We start from the raw sequence: 18164 nt of genomic DNA on the forward strand, positions 1-18164 counted from the left end.
TTGTGTTTTTTTCAAAAAAAGATGTCTCCTGTATCTATCTAATCAAAAGCCTATTTTTTGTGTTTAGTATAACAGCCTTTCAATGTTGCTAGAATGTAAGCTTTTAAATACTAAGATCATTTTCTTTTCTTTTTGATTATTTTACATGTTTGAGTATTTCTCTTGTATGTATGTATGTATGTATGTATGTATGTATGTATGTATGTATGTATATGTATGTATGTACACCATGTACATGCCTGGTGCTTGCAGAGGTCAGAAGGGGTTGCACTTCCTGGGACTGGCATTATGAATAGTGGTGAGCCACCACATAGGACTGGCATTATGAATAGTTGTGAGCCACCACATAGGTGCTGGGATTCAAACCCAGGTCTTCTGCAAGAACAGTGTTTTAAACTGCTGCACCATCTTACAAACCCCTAAGATCTTTTTCTTATTGTCTTTCAATACCCTTTTTTCTTAGGCCTGAATGGGGCCCCTAGTACCGATTAAAATGCTGCTTTACTCTCTAAGGAATACAGAAAAAAATAAGTCCTAAATAAAAAATAAATGCTGTGTGCAGTTATGAGGTGACAGCACACTGTATAATGAAGTGATCTACAATACATGTGACCATATCGAGGCTGATTATTATTGTTGCTGTTTTGAGATGAGGCTTCACAACATCACCCAATCTGATTTTGAGTTCACCGTCCACCTAGAATCATCTCCCAAGTGCTAGGATAACACTGTGTATGTGATATCACACACAGATAAGGTTGGTTATTTCTAAGTGATTTTATTCTATACAGTAACCTTTTAATAGTAATCTCTGTAAATACAAAACAGTGGCTTACGTCATAGTTGCTCCAGGATCTGCAGTCATTTGATTGGTCACAAAAACAGCAACATTATATTCTGCATCAAAAAATAAAATTAAGAAACTAAGAGATGGGCAATAAAACCACAAGGTTCATTGTTTAGACTTCAGTTTAGGAACATCGCACCATGAGTTTACTTTTATAAACAAGCTCTGGTCCTATTGGGTTTTGCTTGTTTCGAGACAGGGTTTCTCTGTGTAGCCCTGGCTGTCCTGGAATCTGTTCTGTAGACCAGGCTAGCCTCAAATCAGAGATCTTCCTGCTTCAGCCTCCTAAGTGTTGGGATTAAAGTGTGTGCCATCATGTCCAGTTTCCTATTTTCATTAATAATAAAAATTACTTAACGTCATCATTATTACTATTTCTAGCAGAATCACTTTTAGTTTAAATAATTGTATTCTCATAGAAGTAATTTTAAAATGTTATGCTTCTGACATCCTTCTGAGCTTCTCTGCAAAGCATACTATAGCAAACAGAGTCAACAGATGCTATGTGACAGTGCCATTTTATTTTAAAAATCTACCTTCTGAGATTTTTTGGAGTCGTGACAACATCTGGGCCAATTTTTGCTGGCGTTCAGCCAATTCCCCACGGCCACTGAAATCCACTCGAAAAAGTGCCATTACTGAGTCAATGATCTGCATTGGAGTAACATAAAACCAAATAAGCATTTTTGAATTGGAGGAAGATGCCTATTTAAGCAGAATAGAATAATATGCTAAATAGCTCTGCCAGTGAACATTATTTAAAAACTCATACCAGTAGTTTGAAAATGCCAGCTTCTTCATGAAACTTGGCTGCTACATAATCAAGTAGCTCCATCTGATGTTCACCTGATGGGAAAGAGAGAAAATGTCATAAAAGCTGGAAGCAGAGGCTGTGCTCACGTGTGTGAGTTTGGGTGCCGGGCAGATAGATCTCTTCTTTTCTCCTGACTATTTATCACTTTACTAAATAGGACCTCAAACTCTGCTTGATCATATGTGACAAGCAGTAGCTTAGACAAAAAGATATAAGCTCTAGGGAGCTTTTAGTTCAGTGCTATACTACATACCTAGAGTATGAGAAACCCTGGGTTCAATGCCAGCATCAAATAGGAAAAATAGCTGACTGTTACTCTGCATTTCAGAGACAACAAATAAAAAATTTGAAGGCATATGAGTACCTTGAGAACTGAACAGATGATAATATTTGAAGACTAATTTGTAGAAATTTTAAATAAAACAGGGAAAACAGGTGAAAATGTTGTATCATCAAATGGTAAACTAGTGATGCAGACCTTCCCATAACCCAAGCATGCAACTGCACAGGGCTCTTACTAGTATAGGCACGTGCATAGAGCACGTTGTCCAGTACTGCTTCATGGTCTACATTGAAGCGGTCAGCGATGTCTCGAAGGCGATCTGGACGGCTGGAGTGTGCCAAGGTTAAGGATCCAATAAACCAATTCCAAAGAAAGTTTAGATAGCTACAAGAGGTAGCACTGTGAGCAAGTAAAGCAACTGAACATCATGCATCTGCAAAGGCATTCTGGATGCTACTAATTACTTAAGAAACCACCAGCGCTCATAACTGCTTCAAAACACCTTACATAAGGGTAGGTGTCATAGATGTGGTAAATCAGAAATTAAATATTAAGGTATACAATTTTAAAAATAAGTTTAGAAGCTTGTTGTGATGTCCTCGTTTTATAAGGACATTGACAGAGTTTTGGCAAATAACTTAGGATTATGCTACAGAATAGTTAAATAGAAAACTAGAAACTAAGGTTTGTAAGTCTCTTTTGTTCTCAGCTCTATAAAAATAGACCAGTTCTAGAACACTAATGTCATGAGTTATATTCAAGTCACTTTAAATTCTTCATTGGCTCAAAGTGAAATAATTTAGCATTCTACTAATAAAATGAGGCAAAATTGATAAATTTAACCACATGAAGAGTCAAAAAATAACCTCAGGGGTCTAAAAGGGAAGGATCGAAGGAGGGTTTTTGTTTTGTTTTATTTTGACTTTTATACACCTTCTTTTAAAGGAGGTGGTAGCTTTCTGAAATTAGAAAGTTTAGATGGAGACAAATCCCTATACCCCCAAAGGTGGAAGATGCTGATAATCACTAACTGGTAAACTACAGAAAGCAATCCCACTTCATTTTCTGGTTCTTAGTGACTAACAATGTTACGAGTGAAATAAAGAAACAAAACCTGCCTGTCTGCAGTTTCATTTCACTCTGGTTTTCACTGCTCATAAAACACTATTAATTTATTTTGGTTGGTTGGTTGGTTTTGAGACAAAGGTTTCTCTATGTAACCCCGGCTGTCCTAGAACTCACTCTGCAGACCAGGCTGGCCTCAAACTTGGAGATTTGCCTGCCTGTGCCTCCTGAATGCTTTGATTAAAGGTGTATGCCACCACTGCTGGGTTTATCTTTCTTTTTTTAACTCCATTGTTAGGTATTAAACCTCTTGCACATCCTAGGCAAGAGGCAACAAAAGTACCATTCATGTCAGCGTTTACAAACCATGGATTCTATCTGAACAGGAATTTAAGACCTGGGCTTACACTGGGGGGTGGGGGGGGGTGGAATCAATCTACAAGTATATACTGTTGACCATATTAACCCATTAATAGTAGAAAGCATAAAGAATCATAAGAATCTATGCCCTAGGTAAGCTTAAAACATACAAAGACAAAATAGACATTTAAGAAAAATAACAAAAGACAGCAGTATAGGCTGAGAAATCCCAGGAGAATAACATAAGAGATTTCCCTCCTGAATTTCCCTTTGCTCCTAACTATTGTCTTCCTGTCTTGATAAAATCCAGATTGCTAATCTGCAAGAGCCATTCCTCCCTCTCTGAGGTCCTTCTTTTTACACCTAACTGAACTCCAGCTGTGCCCCTCTTGCTACAGCTCTAAACATCCTACCTACTCTCCCTTCTCATTGTAGGAGGTTCCTTCAGAGACTTCTCATGCCCAGATTTCTCAACATGCTGAAATTTTTCTTGGCTTGTTTTTCTTTCACAGGAGCGTTTCTTATAATTAATTCTACAGTAGTTCTGGAAGGTCAAGATTTTCTGAATTGGGTAATCACAGAAAATCAGAAAGATCAGGCCTTGATAGGAGATGCTTAACCACTTGTGTGATTCAGTAAGACTATGAGATGGAAATAGAGGGAGCAAATCCCCTGTATGATGGCAAGCAACACATGAATTTCCGTATGATCAGCCAGGATGACTGACAGAAGAGAGCAAAGCAAAGGCATTTCAGACATGAAAAACAGTCTGTTTTTGCAATCCTGATCACCTCCCTGAAAGCAGTAATTAAGAAGGTGATAAAGCAAAACCAAAGCTCTGGGGATATAAGAAGCCTTGATGACAGTACAAAATCATTTATAGCCCAAAGAATGTTAATGTACATTTTCCAATTTTTAACAATGAAGCATATTTATCAGGACTGGACCATTCCTATCTCTTTGCCTCTAGCTATGACCATGGTGAGAAATAAGCCTGGTGAAGCAGGCTGGACTTCACTGTCACTTGCTTTAATGAAGCTATGAGGGTCTTACATCTTCTGAACCTGGTACCTCCTCAAATCACAGTTTCCATCCAATTTACACACTGCCTCCCTCACTTGCTGTTTCCTTGCAAGAAGCTTCCATCATCCCAGTCTCCACTGTAAATGTTCCCTGGAACCAATTCCCAACTCCAGTGAGCTACCTCATTCTTTACATTTCACATTCGCTTGCCTTCGAAGACTTCTTCCTTCCTCTGACTGTACTTTAGTTTTAGTCCTCTTCATAAATACAGACACACATCAAAGTTTTCTCTACCCTCTCTAATTCATCTACATCTCTGACTCTACCCTTTGCCCAGAATTTCCCATTGTCATTTGTACAGTCTCATGCCCATCATGTTCAATATACTGCCAAGAAACATTGGTTGTCCTCAGTACCACTCCAGTCAGGACACACTTCTCAAGCAGCTCTCCTTTGTCTGCAGCTCCCTTGCTAATGTTTCCTGTTCTGTTCTTTTGGTTCTTTTCGTTTGCTTCCTTTTTGAGACAGGGTTTCTTTGCATAGCCCTGGCTGCCCTAGAACTTACTCTGTAGACAAGGCTGGGCTTGAACTCAGAGATCAGCCTGTCCCTGCCTCCTGAGTGTGTACTACCACACCCAGCTTCTTTTCATTCGTATTGCTTCCAACATAGGTAAAATGGTCCCTTTTTCCTAGATTTTTGAAAAAAATATCTAATTGACACCCATCATCTGGTTTCAAAGTCCTTGTCTTAGGTCCAAGTAACCTTCCTGTATAACTATTCTAGAATACTTTTAAATTTTTTAAAAAAGATTTATTTATTTATTATATGTAAGTACACTGTGGCTGTCTTCAGACACTCCAGAAGAGGGCGTCAGATCTTGTTACGGATGGTTGTGAGCCACCATGTGGTTGCTGGAATTTGAACTCAGGACCTTCGGAAGAGCAGTCGGGTGCTCTTACCCGCGGAGCCATCTCACCAGCCCTCTAGAATACTTTTATATCAGTTACACTGCCATGTCCTCTGTGACCCAAACAGCTCTGACCCTTTTCTTCTGTATACTTAAGCTCTTCAAGTCTTTCCCTCTACTTAAGGCAAAAATCTTTGGATATGAAGTTTTAAGAATGATTAAGATACAATTTTATCTCATGTATTTGTTTTGTCACTTTTCATCAAATTATGTATAGGTATTGATATAGATAAGTAAATCAAACAGTGATGTGAGCACTTGGTCAACATTGCTGTCCCCTTGGCTTTTGTCATTATCATTGGTGTCTAGGATCACTGCAAAACCCATGTATCAAGGCACTCTCTTTTGTAGTAAGTCTGTTCTACAACACTGCCTTAGGACTTGTTTAAATAAAAGGGTTACAAAGTATTTTCTGTATCAATGAAGATAATCTTCCCTCCTGAGTAGCCACCTGTTCCCGGAAGTTGAGCTGTCACTAGGGAAGAATAAAAAAATTAATATTAACAAGAATGAACAAGCTTTGCAAAAATAAATATATAAGTAATCATTAATTTTATGTTGGTTGCAATTCTAGTAAACTTAGCAGAGAACAATGACCTATTGGCTTCTAAAAAGATTGCTATAGTTCCACCTCAGTAACCAGACGTAAAATGAGTACTCAGCCAGGATGAGGTGGTTTGAATAGGAATGGCTCCCACGGACTTGTGTGTCTGAATGCTTAGCTATAGGCAGGGGCACTATTAGGAGGTGTGGCTTTATTGGAGTAGGTGTAGCCTTTTTGAGAAGTGCATCCTGGAGAGGTGGGCTTTGAGGTTATATATGCTCAAGCTACACCCAGTGTGGTACACAGATGCTTTCTGATGCCTGCAGATCAAAATGTCGAACTTTCAGTTCCAGCACTATATCTGCCTGCACACCATGCTTCATGCTACGATGATAATGGACTAAACCTCTGAGAATGGTAAGCCAGCCTCAATTAAATATTTTCTTTTATAAGAGTTTCCATGATCATGGTGTCTCTTCACAGCAATAAAACTCTAACTACGATTTGGGATAATAATTCAACTGAGAGTTTCAACATCTCTCACAATGGGAAATGCTTGTTAAAGTCAATTCTCCCAAATAAACAGAATTAGAATTTAAATGTTACTAATTTTACTTTCATAACATAAATATAATTTATGCTAAATAACTTATTTTAGTTACCTTTCAATTGTTGTCAATATTTAAATGCATTTACTTTGTACATGTATGTATATATGTATGTATGTGTACTGTAGGCATTTCTACCAATTCCTATGTGTGTGTACATATATGTCCACATGCCTCTGCATCATATGCCCCTAAAATAAATACATACATAAGTAAAAATAATTTGGGGGTTTTGGTTGGTTGGTTTTTTTGAGAGGTCTTACTATCTAGGTAGCTCTGGCTAAACTGAAACTTGCTGTGTAGACCAGGCTGACCTCAAACTCACAGAGATATTCTTGCTCTGCCTCCCAGGTGCTGGGATTAAAGGCGTGTGCCACCAGGCCCAGGGAAATAGCATCTCTTATTGAACCTGGAACTTGCTGACTTTGTAGCCTGGCTGGCCAACAAAGCCCAGGAGTCATCCTGTCTCAGTCTCCCCAGCACTGGGATTATATGTATGTGTTGCAGTGCCCCAGCATTGTACAAAAGTACTACAGATGCAAACTCAAGTCTTCACACTTATGTGGCACACACTTTCTCAACTGGGCCATTTCCCCAGCCCAAGCATTTGGTTTTCTTGTTTTTTTGGTTTTTTTAAGACAGGCCCTCATGTATTCTAGACTGGCATCTAACCTACTTACTATGTAGCTAAGGATGACCTTGAACTCTGATCCTCCTCTATATAAGATTATATAGGTTAAGATGGTTTATAAGGGGGGGGCTGGTGAGATGGCTCAGTGGGTAAGAGCACCTGACTGCTCTTCCAAAGGTCCAGAGTTCAAATCCCAGCAACCACATGGTGGCTCATAACCATCCGTAACGAGATCTGACTCCCTCCTGGAGTGTCTGAAGACAGCTACAGTATACTTACATAGAATAAATAAATAAATCTTTTTAAAAAAAAAAGATGGTTTATATGGGGCTGGGGATAGAACCCAGGGTTCATGTATGCTAGATTTCTTTATCAACTGAGCTACACCCCCAACTCATATGTATTATCCTGCTATAGTTAACATAAAGAGTTACTTCATACTACACACACACACACACACACACACACAATTATTTCACTTACTTTTCAAAATTCCCCCAAGATTTGGCACTGACATTATTTCAGTTTTACCGTGAGGACAATTAAGGGGTAAACTTGCCCACAGTTATCAGCTATCAGTGGTAGAGCTGAGGCGATTTGATTCTAGAATAGTCTACTTTTAACTTTTTTCTTGTGTATTTGTGTGTTGTGCTAGCTTGTATATATCCATATTCACATGTGTTAAGGTAAACATCAGAACCTTTTAAACACTTTCCTACATTCCTTTTACTTAAGTAAAAGAAATACAAATAAAATCTTCATTAATAAGGAGTTTGTTTATTTTAGAAAAAAATTATGTATTTACTTCTTTTAAAAATTTATTTTTGCCAGATGTGGGGGCGCACGCCTTCAATCCCAGCACCTGGGAGGCAGAGCAGGCGTATCTCTCTGGGAGTTTGAGGTCAGCCTGGTCTACACAGCAAGTTTCAGTTTAGCCAGAGCTACCTAGATAGTAAGACCTCTCAAAAAAACCAACCAACCAAAACCCCCAAATTATTTTTACTTATGTATGTATTTATTTTAGGGGCACATGATGCAATGGCACATCTGTGAAGTCAGAGGACAACTTGCAGGAGCTGACTCTATTTCCCCCATGGGGGTTCTAGGGATCAAGCTCAGTTTCTCAGGCTTGGAGGCAAGTGCCTTAACCCACTGAGCCATCTTGATAGGCCCCAAATTTAATTTTACTCTTCTCTTTGGACAGAATTCACCCCATAGGCAGTATTCTAGTCTTCAATAAATTTAATGTTCTTGATGTGTTTTTTTAAAAAGACAGAAAATATGGATAGATGAAATTGACCCACTGGGTGCCCCCTGCCAATCCATTCATAAACCACTTACCTTCTCTGTACTTCCACTCAGATGTCCTAGTACAGGACTGACAACACGACCTCAACACACATTTCAAAAACATCTGTAACAATGGACTGTTTGCATAACCTCTTGAGATTTTGTTTCCTTGACAAATGGCTAAGACTGCATACAATCATGTAAAGTGCAGCAGAGCTCTAGTAAGTGAATGCCCCGCCACTGCCGGACTGTTGGTTTTAGCATGTGTCCTTACCACAGAGGGTGTGAGAGAGCTGAGTTTTTCCAGTACGAAATTCTGTGAAATTTAGAAAAAGGAGCTTTTAGAAATGTTTTATTACTTAGATACTTTCACTAAACAAACAAGCAAAAATAACACTGCATAGGGTTAGGAATGTTGCTTAGTGGTAGAGCACTTGTCTAAAAGCCCAAGGTTCCAGATTCAATCTCCGGTACTCCACAAGAGATCTCACTGAGGACCTTCAGTCACAAAAGGATACTACATATATGAATACCAAAAGTGAAAGACAAAAAAATTCATCCTCCCCAACAAAACTATTTCGGTTTCAAACCTGACCACAGGAAAGACAGCCAGACTCCCTCACTATGCTGAGACACTCAAGGAAAAGCTGATGTGGTCCTGAATAATGACATCCCTAGTTGCCATCAGAAGCAAATGTCCTCCATAGGAAAACTTCCCTACTAATCACTTGGGTCCACTGAACTCTCAGTTTAAATTTTTAAAAAGCTCATAAGCGGCCAGGAGAGATGGCTCAGAGGTTGAGATCACTGACTGCTCTTTCAGAGGTTCCGAGTTCAATTCCCAGCAGCCACATGGTGGCTAACAACCATCTATAATGAGATCTGGTGCCCTTTCTGATGTTCAGGCAGGACACTGTGTACATAATAAATAAATATAAATAAATAAAATCTTTTTCTAAAAGCTCATAAGCAATATACAATAAAAGAAATTGCTAATATTGAGTCAGTAGAAATAATAGAAGCCAAATTTACTTCAAGTCAACAGAAATAGTAACAAAAAACATTGGGTTTTCTTTTTTTTATATTTATTTATTTAATGTATGTGAATACACTGTAGTTGTCTCCAGACACACCAGAAGAGAGTATCAGACGCCATTACAGATGGTTGTGAGCCACCATGTGGTTGCTGGGAATTGAACTCAGGACCTCTGGGAGAGCAGTCAGTGCTTTTAACCACTGAGCAATCTCTCCAGCTTCCAACATTTGGTTTCCTAAGACTATAAATATTGGACTGTCAAGATTCATCATGTAAAACAACTGTGCATGGATTATTTGTAAAAATACAGTATATAAGTTGGGTGTGGTGATGCAGGCCTTTAATATTTCTTTAATATTTGCACTTAGGAGGCAGAGTTACAGGCTAGTCAGGGCCACACCATAAGACCCTGTATGTATACACACACACACACACANACATACACACATACACACACACACAAGCATGCACTCATGTACATATCATATTATATATGCTATAAACTGAGAAAAATCTATTTTCTATACTCATGTAATATGTATTGCCTAAAAAAAAAGAACAACCTTATTATTTGATTATCTTTTGAGAGAATAAGAGAAATAATTCAATTTCTTTATATAGTAACCAGAGATAAGAGGAAGAAAAATGTCAATAAGAAATATGCTAATGTTTATATGTATTTTTGTTTCAGCTTGGAATGATCCTGCATTATAATAATTGACACTTTATCAAAAGTTCACAAATAGGAACTTATTTATTATTTTTCATAGACATATATATATCATTCCACAGAAAACTATTAAAGTTCTACCTACCTCCAAAAACTTCTGTAATTGCCATACTTTCAATGCCACCTCCTAGTAATTTACTGAAAACAGATATAAAGTATTGGTGACAGAGTATAAACACAAATATCAAGAAAGAAGATGGACTGGGTGTAATGGCCATACATGTCTAATATCAGTACTGAAGAGGCAGAGGCAGAGGCAGGGGGACTCTGTGAGTTCAAGGTCAGCTTGGTCTGCATAGTAAGTTCTAGGACAACCAGGACTGTCTCAAAAGGAGATGAAATTTGTATAATTAGTAACATATCATTTGTCTATCTATACGTGAACAGGAATTCATAGTTGAAAGAAATGACACTATTTAGATCACAGGTTTGACTGTGGAAGGGCAGGCAGATGAACAAAGCAATTTATAAGCCCTGTTCTTACTTCTAAGTACCAAGAGCAAATAAGTCAGTAAGGTATTATGTCCATTATTTTTTTGAATTGGTATTAAAAGATTTGTTTTGTTTTGTGGTTCTAGGGATAAAATCAGGCTTTTGTACATGCTAATAAAGACTGATATACACACAATGTAATTGTCTTGTTACTAATCAAATTTCTCAAATTGTACATAGATAATATTTCTAAAAGTTAATTCAATATTCAATATTCTTTGAGACATGGTCTCTCTATATAGTCCAGGCTGGTCTGGAACTCATTATGTAGATCAGGCTACCCTCGAACTCACAGAAATCCACCTGCCTCTGCCTCCTGAGTGCTGGGATTAAAAGTGTGAGTTATGAGCCACCATGTCAGTGCTGGGTACCAAACCTAGCCCTCTGCAAGAGCAGCAAGTGCTCTTTACCACTGAGCCATCTCTCTAATCCCTTTTCTTAACTGAAATCAGCAGAGTCCTCATTAAGTTTGTGGATAACCCCCAAAATGCTTCAATTTGAATTTAAATTGCTATCTTACTTAGACAAATATAAATCTATTCTCTTAAGGCTTTGTCTGATTTGTGATTGCATCCCCAAAGACATGCTAATAGAAACTACAAAGGCTTCTTAAGTATTTCTACTAGGGGCTGGTGAGATGGCTCAGTGGGTAAGAGCACCCGACTGCTCTTCCGAAGGTCCAGAGTTCAAATCCCAGCAACCACATGGTGGCTCATAACCATCCGTAACAAGATCTGATGCCCCCTTCTGGAGTGTCTGAAGACAGCTACAATGTACTTACATATAATAAATAAATCTTAAAAAAAAAAAAAAAGACTATGCGAAAACGTCTTTAGTGGCTGGAGGGATCGATCAGGGGTTAGGAGTGTTTGCTACTCTTCCACAAGACAAGAGTTTGGTTCCTAGCACATATAATAATAATAAAAAAAGAGTATTCCTACTAGGTCTCAGTACAGCAACACATACTTACTGCATTTAATGAATGGATGAATGAGATCATAACTTCTTTAGTTCTTCTCATAGAGAACATTAAATGCACTAAAACATTGTCTTACCAATTAAATATATGCTGTCAAAACCTGGAATTTGTTCTTCTACCTGCTAACATTCTATGTAATATCTTTCTCAGTTAGGGTTTCTACTGCTATCATAAAACACCATGACCAAAAGCAATTTGGAAAAGAAAGGGTTTACTTCATCTTATAACTCCTTCCTGTCTGTCTTTTTGAGGTAGGGTCTCTCTGTGTAACTCTGCCTGTCCTGGAACTCACTATATAGATCAGGCTAACCCTGAATTCACAGAGATCCTCCTGACTCTGCCTCCCCTGTACTAGTCATCCATAAGACAGTTGGGAAATAGAGCTCTCTGGTAAGATAACTGACAGCAAGGAATTAATAATTTTAGATACAGTAGTGGTGATGTGATGGTGTTAAAAATAAGTGTACACTTACCATTCATTTGGGTCTAATAAGTAGCTAAGACTTTGCAGACTTTATCCTTTGGTCCTAAATCTGTTCCGCTTACAAGTCTCTTATTTGTGATCTACAGTTTCCTGATCTTTATACCTAAAACCTAGGCATCACCTTTGGTAACCCCCACTATACCGTAATTATACTATATTAACAAGCCCTGCCTGTTCTGCTATTAAAAAGTAAACCATCTAGTTTCTTTCATAAATATATTAAAATTATAGGCTTGTGGGGGGAAGAGATCTATAAATTAACTATTATAAAAAAAAACAAAACAAACAAACAAAAAACCTAAACTCAGTTGCCCCAGCTGCTTGGAAGCAGAAAGGTCACTTGAGTTGCTATATTTAACATCAGCCAGGAGAATCTAATAAAATCTAGTTTTAAAAAAACATGACCCGGGCGTGGTGGCGCACGCCTTTAATCCCAGTACTTGGGAGGGAGAGGCAGGTGGATTTCTGAGTTGGAGGCCAGTCTGGTCTACAGAGTGAGTTCCAGGACAGCCAGGGCTATACAGAGAAACCCTGTCTTGAAAAAAAAAAAAAAAAAAAAAAAAAAAGAGAGAGAGAGAGAGAGAGAGAGAGAGAGAAATATTTGGGGGAAAACACATTAGGCCAATTTGGGGGAAATGACAACACATGTCAGAAATCTTAAGAATAAATGAAAAGGGACTGCTGAGGAATAAGACCTGTAAGACCTAAGAAAATTGTCTCTTCTAAAATATTTAATTTAACAACTGATTCTTAAATAAACTGAAAGTGTGGAATGAATTTTTCTTCATTAATGAAGATGGAGAAGAAGGAAATGTAAACAGTTTTTCAGGTCATAGACAAATAAATGCTAAATTAGAAATGACTTATGAGTGTGAATTCCTTGTAAGAAATGTAATCTGTTCCCTAAAGCAGCCTGGAATTTGCCTCATGTTCACTTTGGAACAAACACTATGAACTCCTTCAAAGGAGGAAGCTACTTCTACCTACAATAGTGGAAATCATGATGAGATTCAGGAAAAGAATCATGGACTCCAAAGGTTGTACTTAGTGGTGATAAAAACTGAGATACACACTCAAATTCCTGGCTCCCAGTAGTGATGTGGAAAACCATCTTCCTCTTTTCACTGTACTGAAATGCAGTTAGGAATCCTGGTTCCTAAAGAAAGACAACAGAGAGATTAAAAAACAGTATAAGATGATTGGACTGCCAAGTGCCTCCCAGCAATACATGTACCAAACCCTCATCTATCAAGGTCATCATTTGTGCATACTCTTCTTTGAAGATTGTATCAGAACATGAGCAGAAACATAGGCTTGGGGCTGGAGAGATGACTCAGTAATTAAGAGCTCTTGTTCCTTTTCCAGAGGACCTGGGTTCAGCCCCTAGCATCCACATGGCAGTTCACAAACATTTGTAACATCAAATACCATCTGCTGTTCTGCACAGATGCTGCACACACACAGTATACATACATACATAAACTCACACAAAACACTCAAACACATAAAATAAAAAATTTTTTAAAAAAATTTTTTAAAGGCCTTAGAATCATCTCACATTCTCATTAAGTCACATGATAAAGGGTACCTGACACAATTCAGCGTGGATCTAATATAGATAATAATATTGTGTCTTTAGAGGATAGTCTTGAAGAAAAAATAGAAAAGGTTCATGGCATAAAACAAGACAGCATTTTACTGAATGATTCAATTGATCTCATTCAATAGCATCATTTTTCCCCTGAGCTCTAGACATTTCAAGAATCCCAGAAATTGTAGTTTTCACTATTCATGTCTTTCCATGGCAGATGCATCCTTATTTGCTGAATTAACAAGCTTCAGCGGATGTAGTGATGAACAGTGAAAACAGACACAAGTGCAGTTATTTTTCTTTGTTGGCCCATGCTCTTAACAGTGGTTCTTATACTTTGAAGAACTTAGGGGAGGGAAGACTAAACTCAGGCCCAGCTTTAGCCAAGAAAGGATCAGACTATGGATTCATAAAAGGTGTTCTTTTGGTTTTGCTTGAATAACAAAATTTATGGCTTGGAAGATGGCTTACTGAGTAAGAATACTTGCTATTCAGGCAAGAAAACCTGAGTTAAAATTCCCAGCAGGTATGTAAAAAGCTAGGTATGGCTGTTTGTACTTGTAATCCCAGCCCTGGGGAATGGAGAGAGGTGGCTCCCAGGAGCTCAACTGGCCAGCCAGCCTACCAAAACTAGGCCTCAGATTCTGTAAGAGAGCTTGTCTCAAAAACAAGGTGGAGAGGAATAGAGGAAGACATTGGATGCCTCTGAATACACAAGCATAGACACATGTATCCACACATGAACACACGTACATATAACACACACACACTCATGAAATTTAGGGACTGTGGAGATAGTTCAGTCCATAAATGTTTGCTTTGCAAGCACAAAGATTTAAGTTTAGTCTCCAGAACTCATGTAAAGAAAGAAGTTAGCCTGGAGGTGGTGCACACCTTTAATCCCAGCACTGGGGGTGGAGAGGGTTGTCTGGGGAGTGGGCAGGAGGATCTCTGTAAGTTTGAGGCCAGCCTGGTCTACAGAGTGAGTTCCAGGACAGCCAGAGCTCCACAGAGAAACCCTGTTTTGAAAGACAAGCACACAAACAAACAAGAAAGAAACAAAGCAGGAAGTAGGAGACAGACAAGGTAGATTCTTAGAGCCCACTGGCTATCCAGCCTAGTCAACTTCATGAGTTCTAGGCCAGTGAGAGAAACACCTCCCCCCCCAAATAAAAAAAATAAAAACGAATAAGTAAATGGTGCCTGAGGAGCGATGTCTGAGGTTTCCACACACTTGTACAAATATGCATATGCACCACAGCAGCATACACATATAAAATTTAGATTTAAATTCTAAAGACAAGAAGACTATGGGCAATGGTAAAATGACTCTGGGTAAAAGTGCTTGCTTTGACCTTGACTTGAGTTCAAACCCAGAACCCAATTAAAAGAGAGAACCAGGGCTGTAGAGACGGTTCAGAGGTTAAGAACATTGACTGCTCTTCCAGAGGTCCTGAGTTCAAATCCCAGCAACCACATGGTGGCTCACAACTATCTGTAATGGTCTATTCTGGTGTGTCTGAAGACAGCTACAGTATACTCACATATACATATACATAATAATAAAATAAATAAGTCTTTAAAAGAGAGAGAGAACCAACTCCACAAAGATGTTCTGTGAACCCATATGCCATAGGTGCAAGTCTCTCCCCTCCAAATCACACACACACACACATTTAAAATTTTTTAGCTAGGTCATGGTGGTGCCTTTGATCCCTAGCACTTGGGAGGCAGAGGCAGGCAGATATCCTAGTTCTGAGGCTAGCCTGGTCTGTAGAATGAGTTCTAGGACAACTAGGGTTACATAGGGAAACCCTGTCTTGAAAAAAAAAAAAAAGAACAAACAGAGTGTAGAAGCTAGAAAGCAATAGTTTCCCCAAACCTGGGTAGTACTATAGCACTTCCTTAGAGATTCTGACCATTGAGGAAGTGACTCTGGATGCAATGCAGAGACTAGACTTAGTGGGTTCTAGAACAAAGCAATTGGGCCAGGAGCACTAGTGGTCACCTGGGTCCTCTCCAAGTTCAAGACCAGAGTGCCACTTATGTTAACTTCCTGTTCTGACTGTGTTACCTTCCTGTTCTGATTGCCACTTCTGGTCATGAGAACTATGCATACACATGGGGAAATAGAAAGCCTTGGGTCTTCTATTGAGAGAGATACTTGGTAACTACTTTTTGTTCATTCGTATTTTCGGACTAAAAACAGGGACCTCATGATCCCCAAAACTCTACAGAAGAGTTTAGGTCAAAGGCTATATACTTTTCCCTGACAGCCTGATTGCTTGCAATCATGGAGCCACTGGAAGGTATAGGTCATGAACCCAGTAGCCTCAATGGATACGACGTTCATGATCATATTTATTTCAGCTCCACACACACAGGCCCAACTGATGCTAGTCTCTTTCCAATCCAGGGCTGTCTTCTCAATTGGCCTATACCAGGAAAGAGTAAATTCTTTACTACTGAGTGTCAGAGCAGCTATAGGCATATATGAGAAGACCAAACTAAGGAGGGGCAGGCAAAACCAAACAAATGGCAGAGGAACAAAAAGCCATAGTATAAAGGCAAAGTCTGGTATCTTTGAAAAACAAAACAGGTCTTATGTTTTAGATTTTAACTACCTTATCTGTATATGTTTGACTGTATGTGTGTGTCTCTTTCTACCGTGTGATCTAGGAATGGAACTGGGGCCCAGTCCATGTTCTAGGTATCTTAATGTTTGACCCAGTTTTCCAGAGACTAATTACTATGGCTCTGAAGTTGAAGTAATAAGCAGGTAACATGGGAGTATAATACACTGTGGCCTATCTACAAGAACTTACAACTTCCTACTGTAGTTTCTAGTGTTCATGAGAAAGATGACACTGCTAAACTAAAACAGAAAAGAATGAACTTGGCTTACAATAAGCTTGTTGGCTGCCTCTTTAATCTTTTCCACTTTGGCTTCTGAGAGGCCTTTGACATTGCAGAGGGCTCTTCGTGTTGTCATTTGTATCCCTTTAATGGTACAGATTCCTACAGACTTCAATTTCTTAATATCAGCCATGTTCTGAAATAAAAGAATGGGCGTAGCAGATTGATAAAATGCCAACCTAAAAGGCTTCTCTACTATGTCATGAGCTTCGTGTCCATCTCTTTCCATCATGATGCTAATTTTACACAAGCAACCAGGTGGAACCCACCCACCACCTAGCCAAATGTTCTGGAAATATCAGAGTAGAACATACACAGCATGGTGCCAAATGTTCTGGCTCTGCCCTGATTTTCCTAAGAATGTTAGTGAGACCATGGCAATGTAGCAAGGGATTAAAAAGAAAAGTCTGTTGGTGGAAAAGCTAACAAGTTTCTCACACATTCACCCCCTCAGTTCAGCTCCTTCTTTCTACAGAACTTCATTACCAATATGTTCTCTACAGTTTTCAAAGTTTATTTTTCTGTCTGCTCCTGGAGAACACAAATAACTACATCACCAAAAGACTGGGATATTCTCCCGCTTCTATTTTCTAAAACCAATGGAAAGAGATTAATATGGAGATTTCAAAAGACAACCTCAGCAAACTTTTAACCAATGATTGCTGTTCACATCCACGTACTTTGATAGTCTACATTTCTGCCACCATGATTTATCCTGGTCATTCGACAAATAGAATTTTCTGCAAAAGAAAGCATATCTATCTAGTGTAAGACCTAGAAAGACAAGGGGCGGTTTCGAGAAGCTCTAAACACCTCCAGCTGAACCAGTGGTTCTCAATCACTGGGAGTCCTTGACAGTGTCTAGAGTCATTTTTGGTTGTCACAAGTAGGGAGTACTACTGGCATAAGTAGGAGTAGAAGCCAGATGACTTCAGTTTGATGTGACTACAGATATCTGTGAGTTGCAACTCCATGAATACCCAGAGTAAAACTGGTTGGGTTTTTTTCTTGTATAATTTCCAAGCATACTATAAACAGACCAAACCACTAGAGTGGTATATGGAATTTTATTATTACTGGGCCCTGGAGTGTGTCTTTGACAGATCAACCAAATGCACTCCAGCTTTGATGAAGTCACTTTTATCTTAGGCAATATATCCTTCTAAAGCAATTTGTGGGGTTCTACATGGGCTTGTTGCCATCCGGGGAGTTCCCTGCCAGGAAATTCCCCATATTTATATTCTCTAAAACTTTGTGTTTGACTGCTGCTTGATTCAGTCTCTTGGTTCCATGGGGTTGGTTCTCATATACTAGGATTAGATTGTTCTGGAACACCAAGCACATTGCTAAACAACTTAAGACAGTCCATTTTATCACATAATAAAGAATTATCCAGGGTTGGTAAGGAAAAAGTTGAAAAAATGGAACAGACCATTTAACATAGTACTGAAACGTTACTCACAATTCCATGCTTCTGCAACAGGTCAATGTCTTGAAACAAAG

At 38.8% G+C, this 18164-nt stretch overlaps 1 protein-coding gene across 1 annotated transcript in view; it reads right to left on the reverse strand.

The window, feature by feature from the left end:
• The window catches only part of Dmc1 (DNA meiotic recombinase 1), a 37783-nt gene extending 19619 nt beyond the window's left edge, over positions 1-18164 (reverse strand). Inside the window, exons 1-10 of the mRNA XM_021217180.1 lie at positions 18124-18164; positions 16651-16797; positions 13228-13310; positions 10285-10337; positions 8708-8749; positions 5763-5835; positions 2180-2271; positions 1620-1693; positions 1384-1498; positions 837-897 (exon numbers count right to left, since the gene is read on the reverse strand). Of these exons, the coding sequence (XP_021072839.1) occupies positions 837-897; positions 1384-1498; positions 1620-1693; positions 2180-2271; positions 5763-5835; positions 8708-8749; positions 10285-10337; positions 13228-13310; positions 16651-16794 (737 nt within the window). The 5' untranslated portion in view covers positions 16795-16797; positions 18124-18164. The remainder of the gene's footprint in view (positions 1-836; positions 898-1383; positions 1499-1619; positions 1694-2179; positions 2272-5762; positions 5836-8707; positions 8750-10284; positions 10338-13227; positions 13311-16650; positions 16798-18123) is intronic.

This window comes from Mus pahari, chromosome 17, assembly GCF_900095145.1.
Source record: "Mus pahari chromosome 17, PAHARI_EIJ_v1.1, whole genome shotgun sequence".
Classification (NCBI taxonomy): Eukaryota; Metazoa; Chordata; class Mammalia; order Rodentia; family Muridae; genus Mus; species Mus pahari.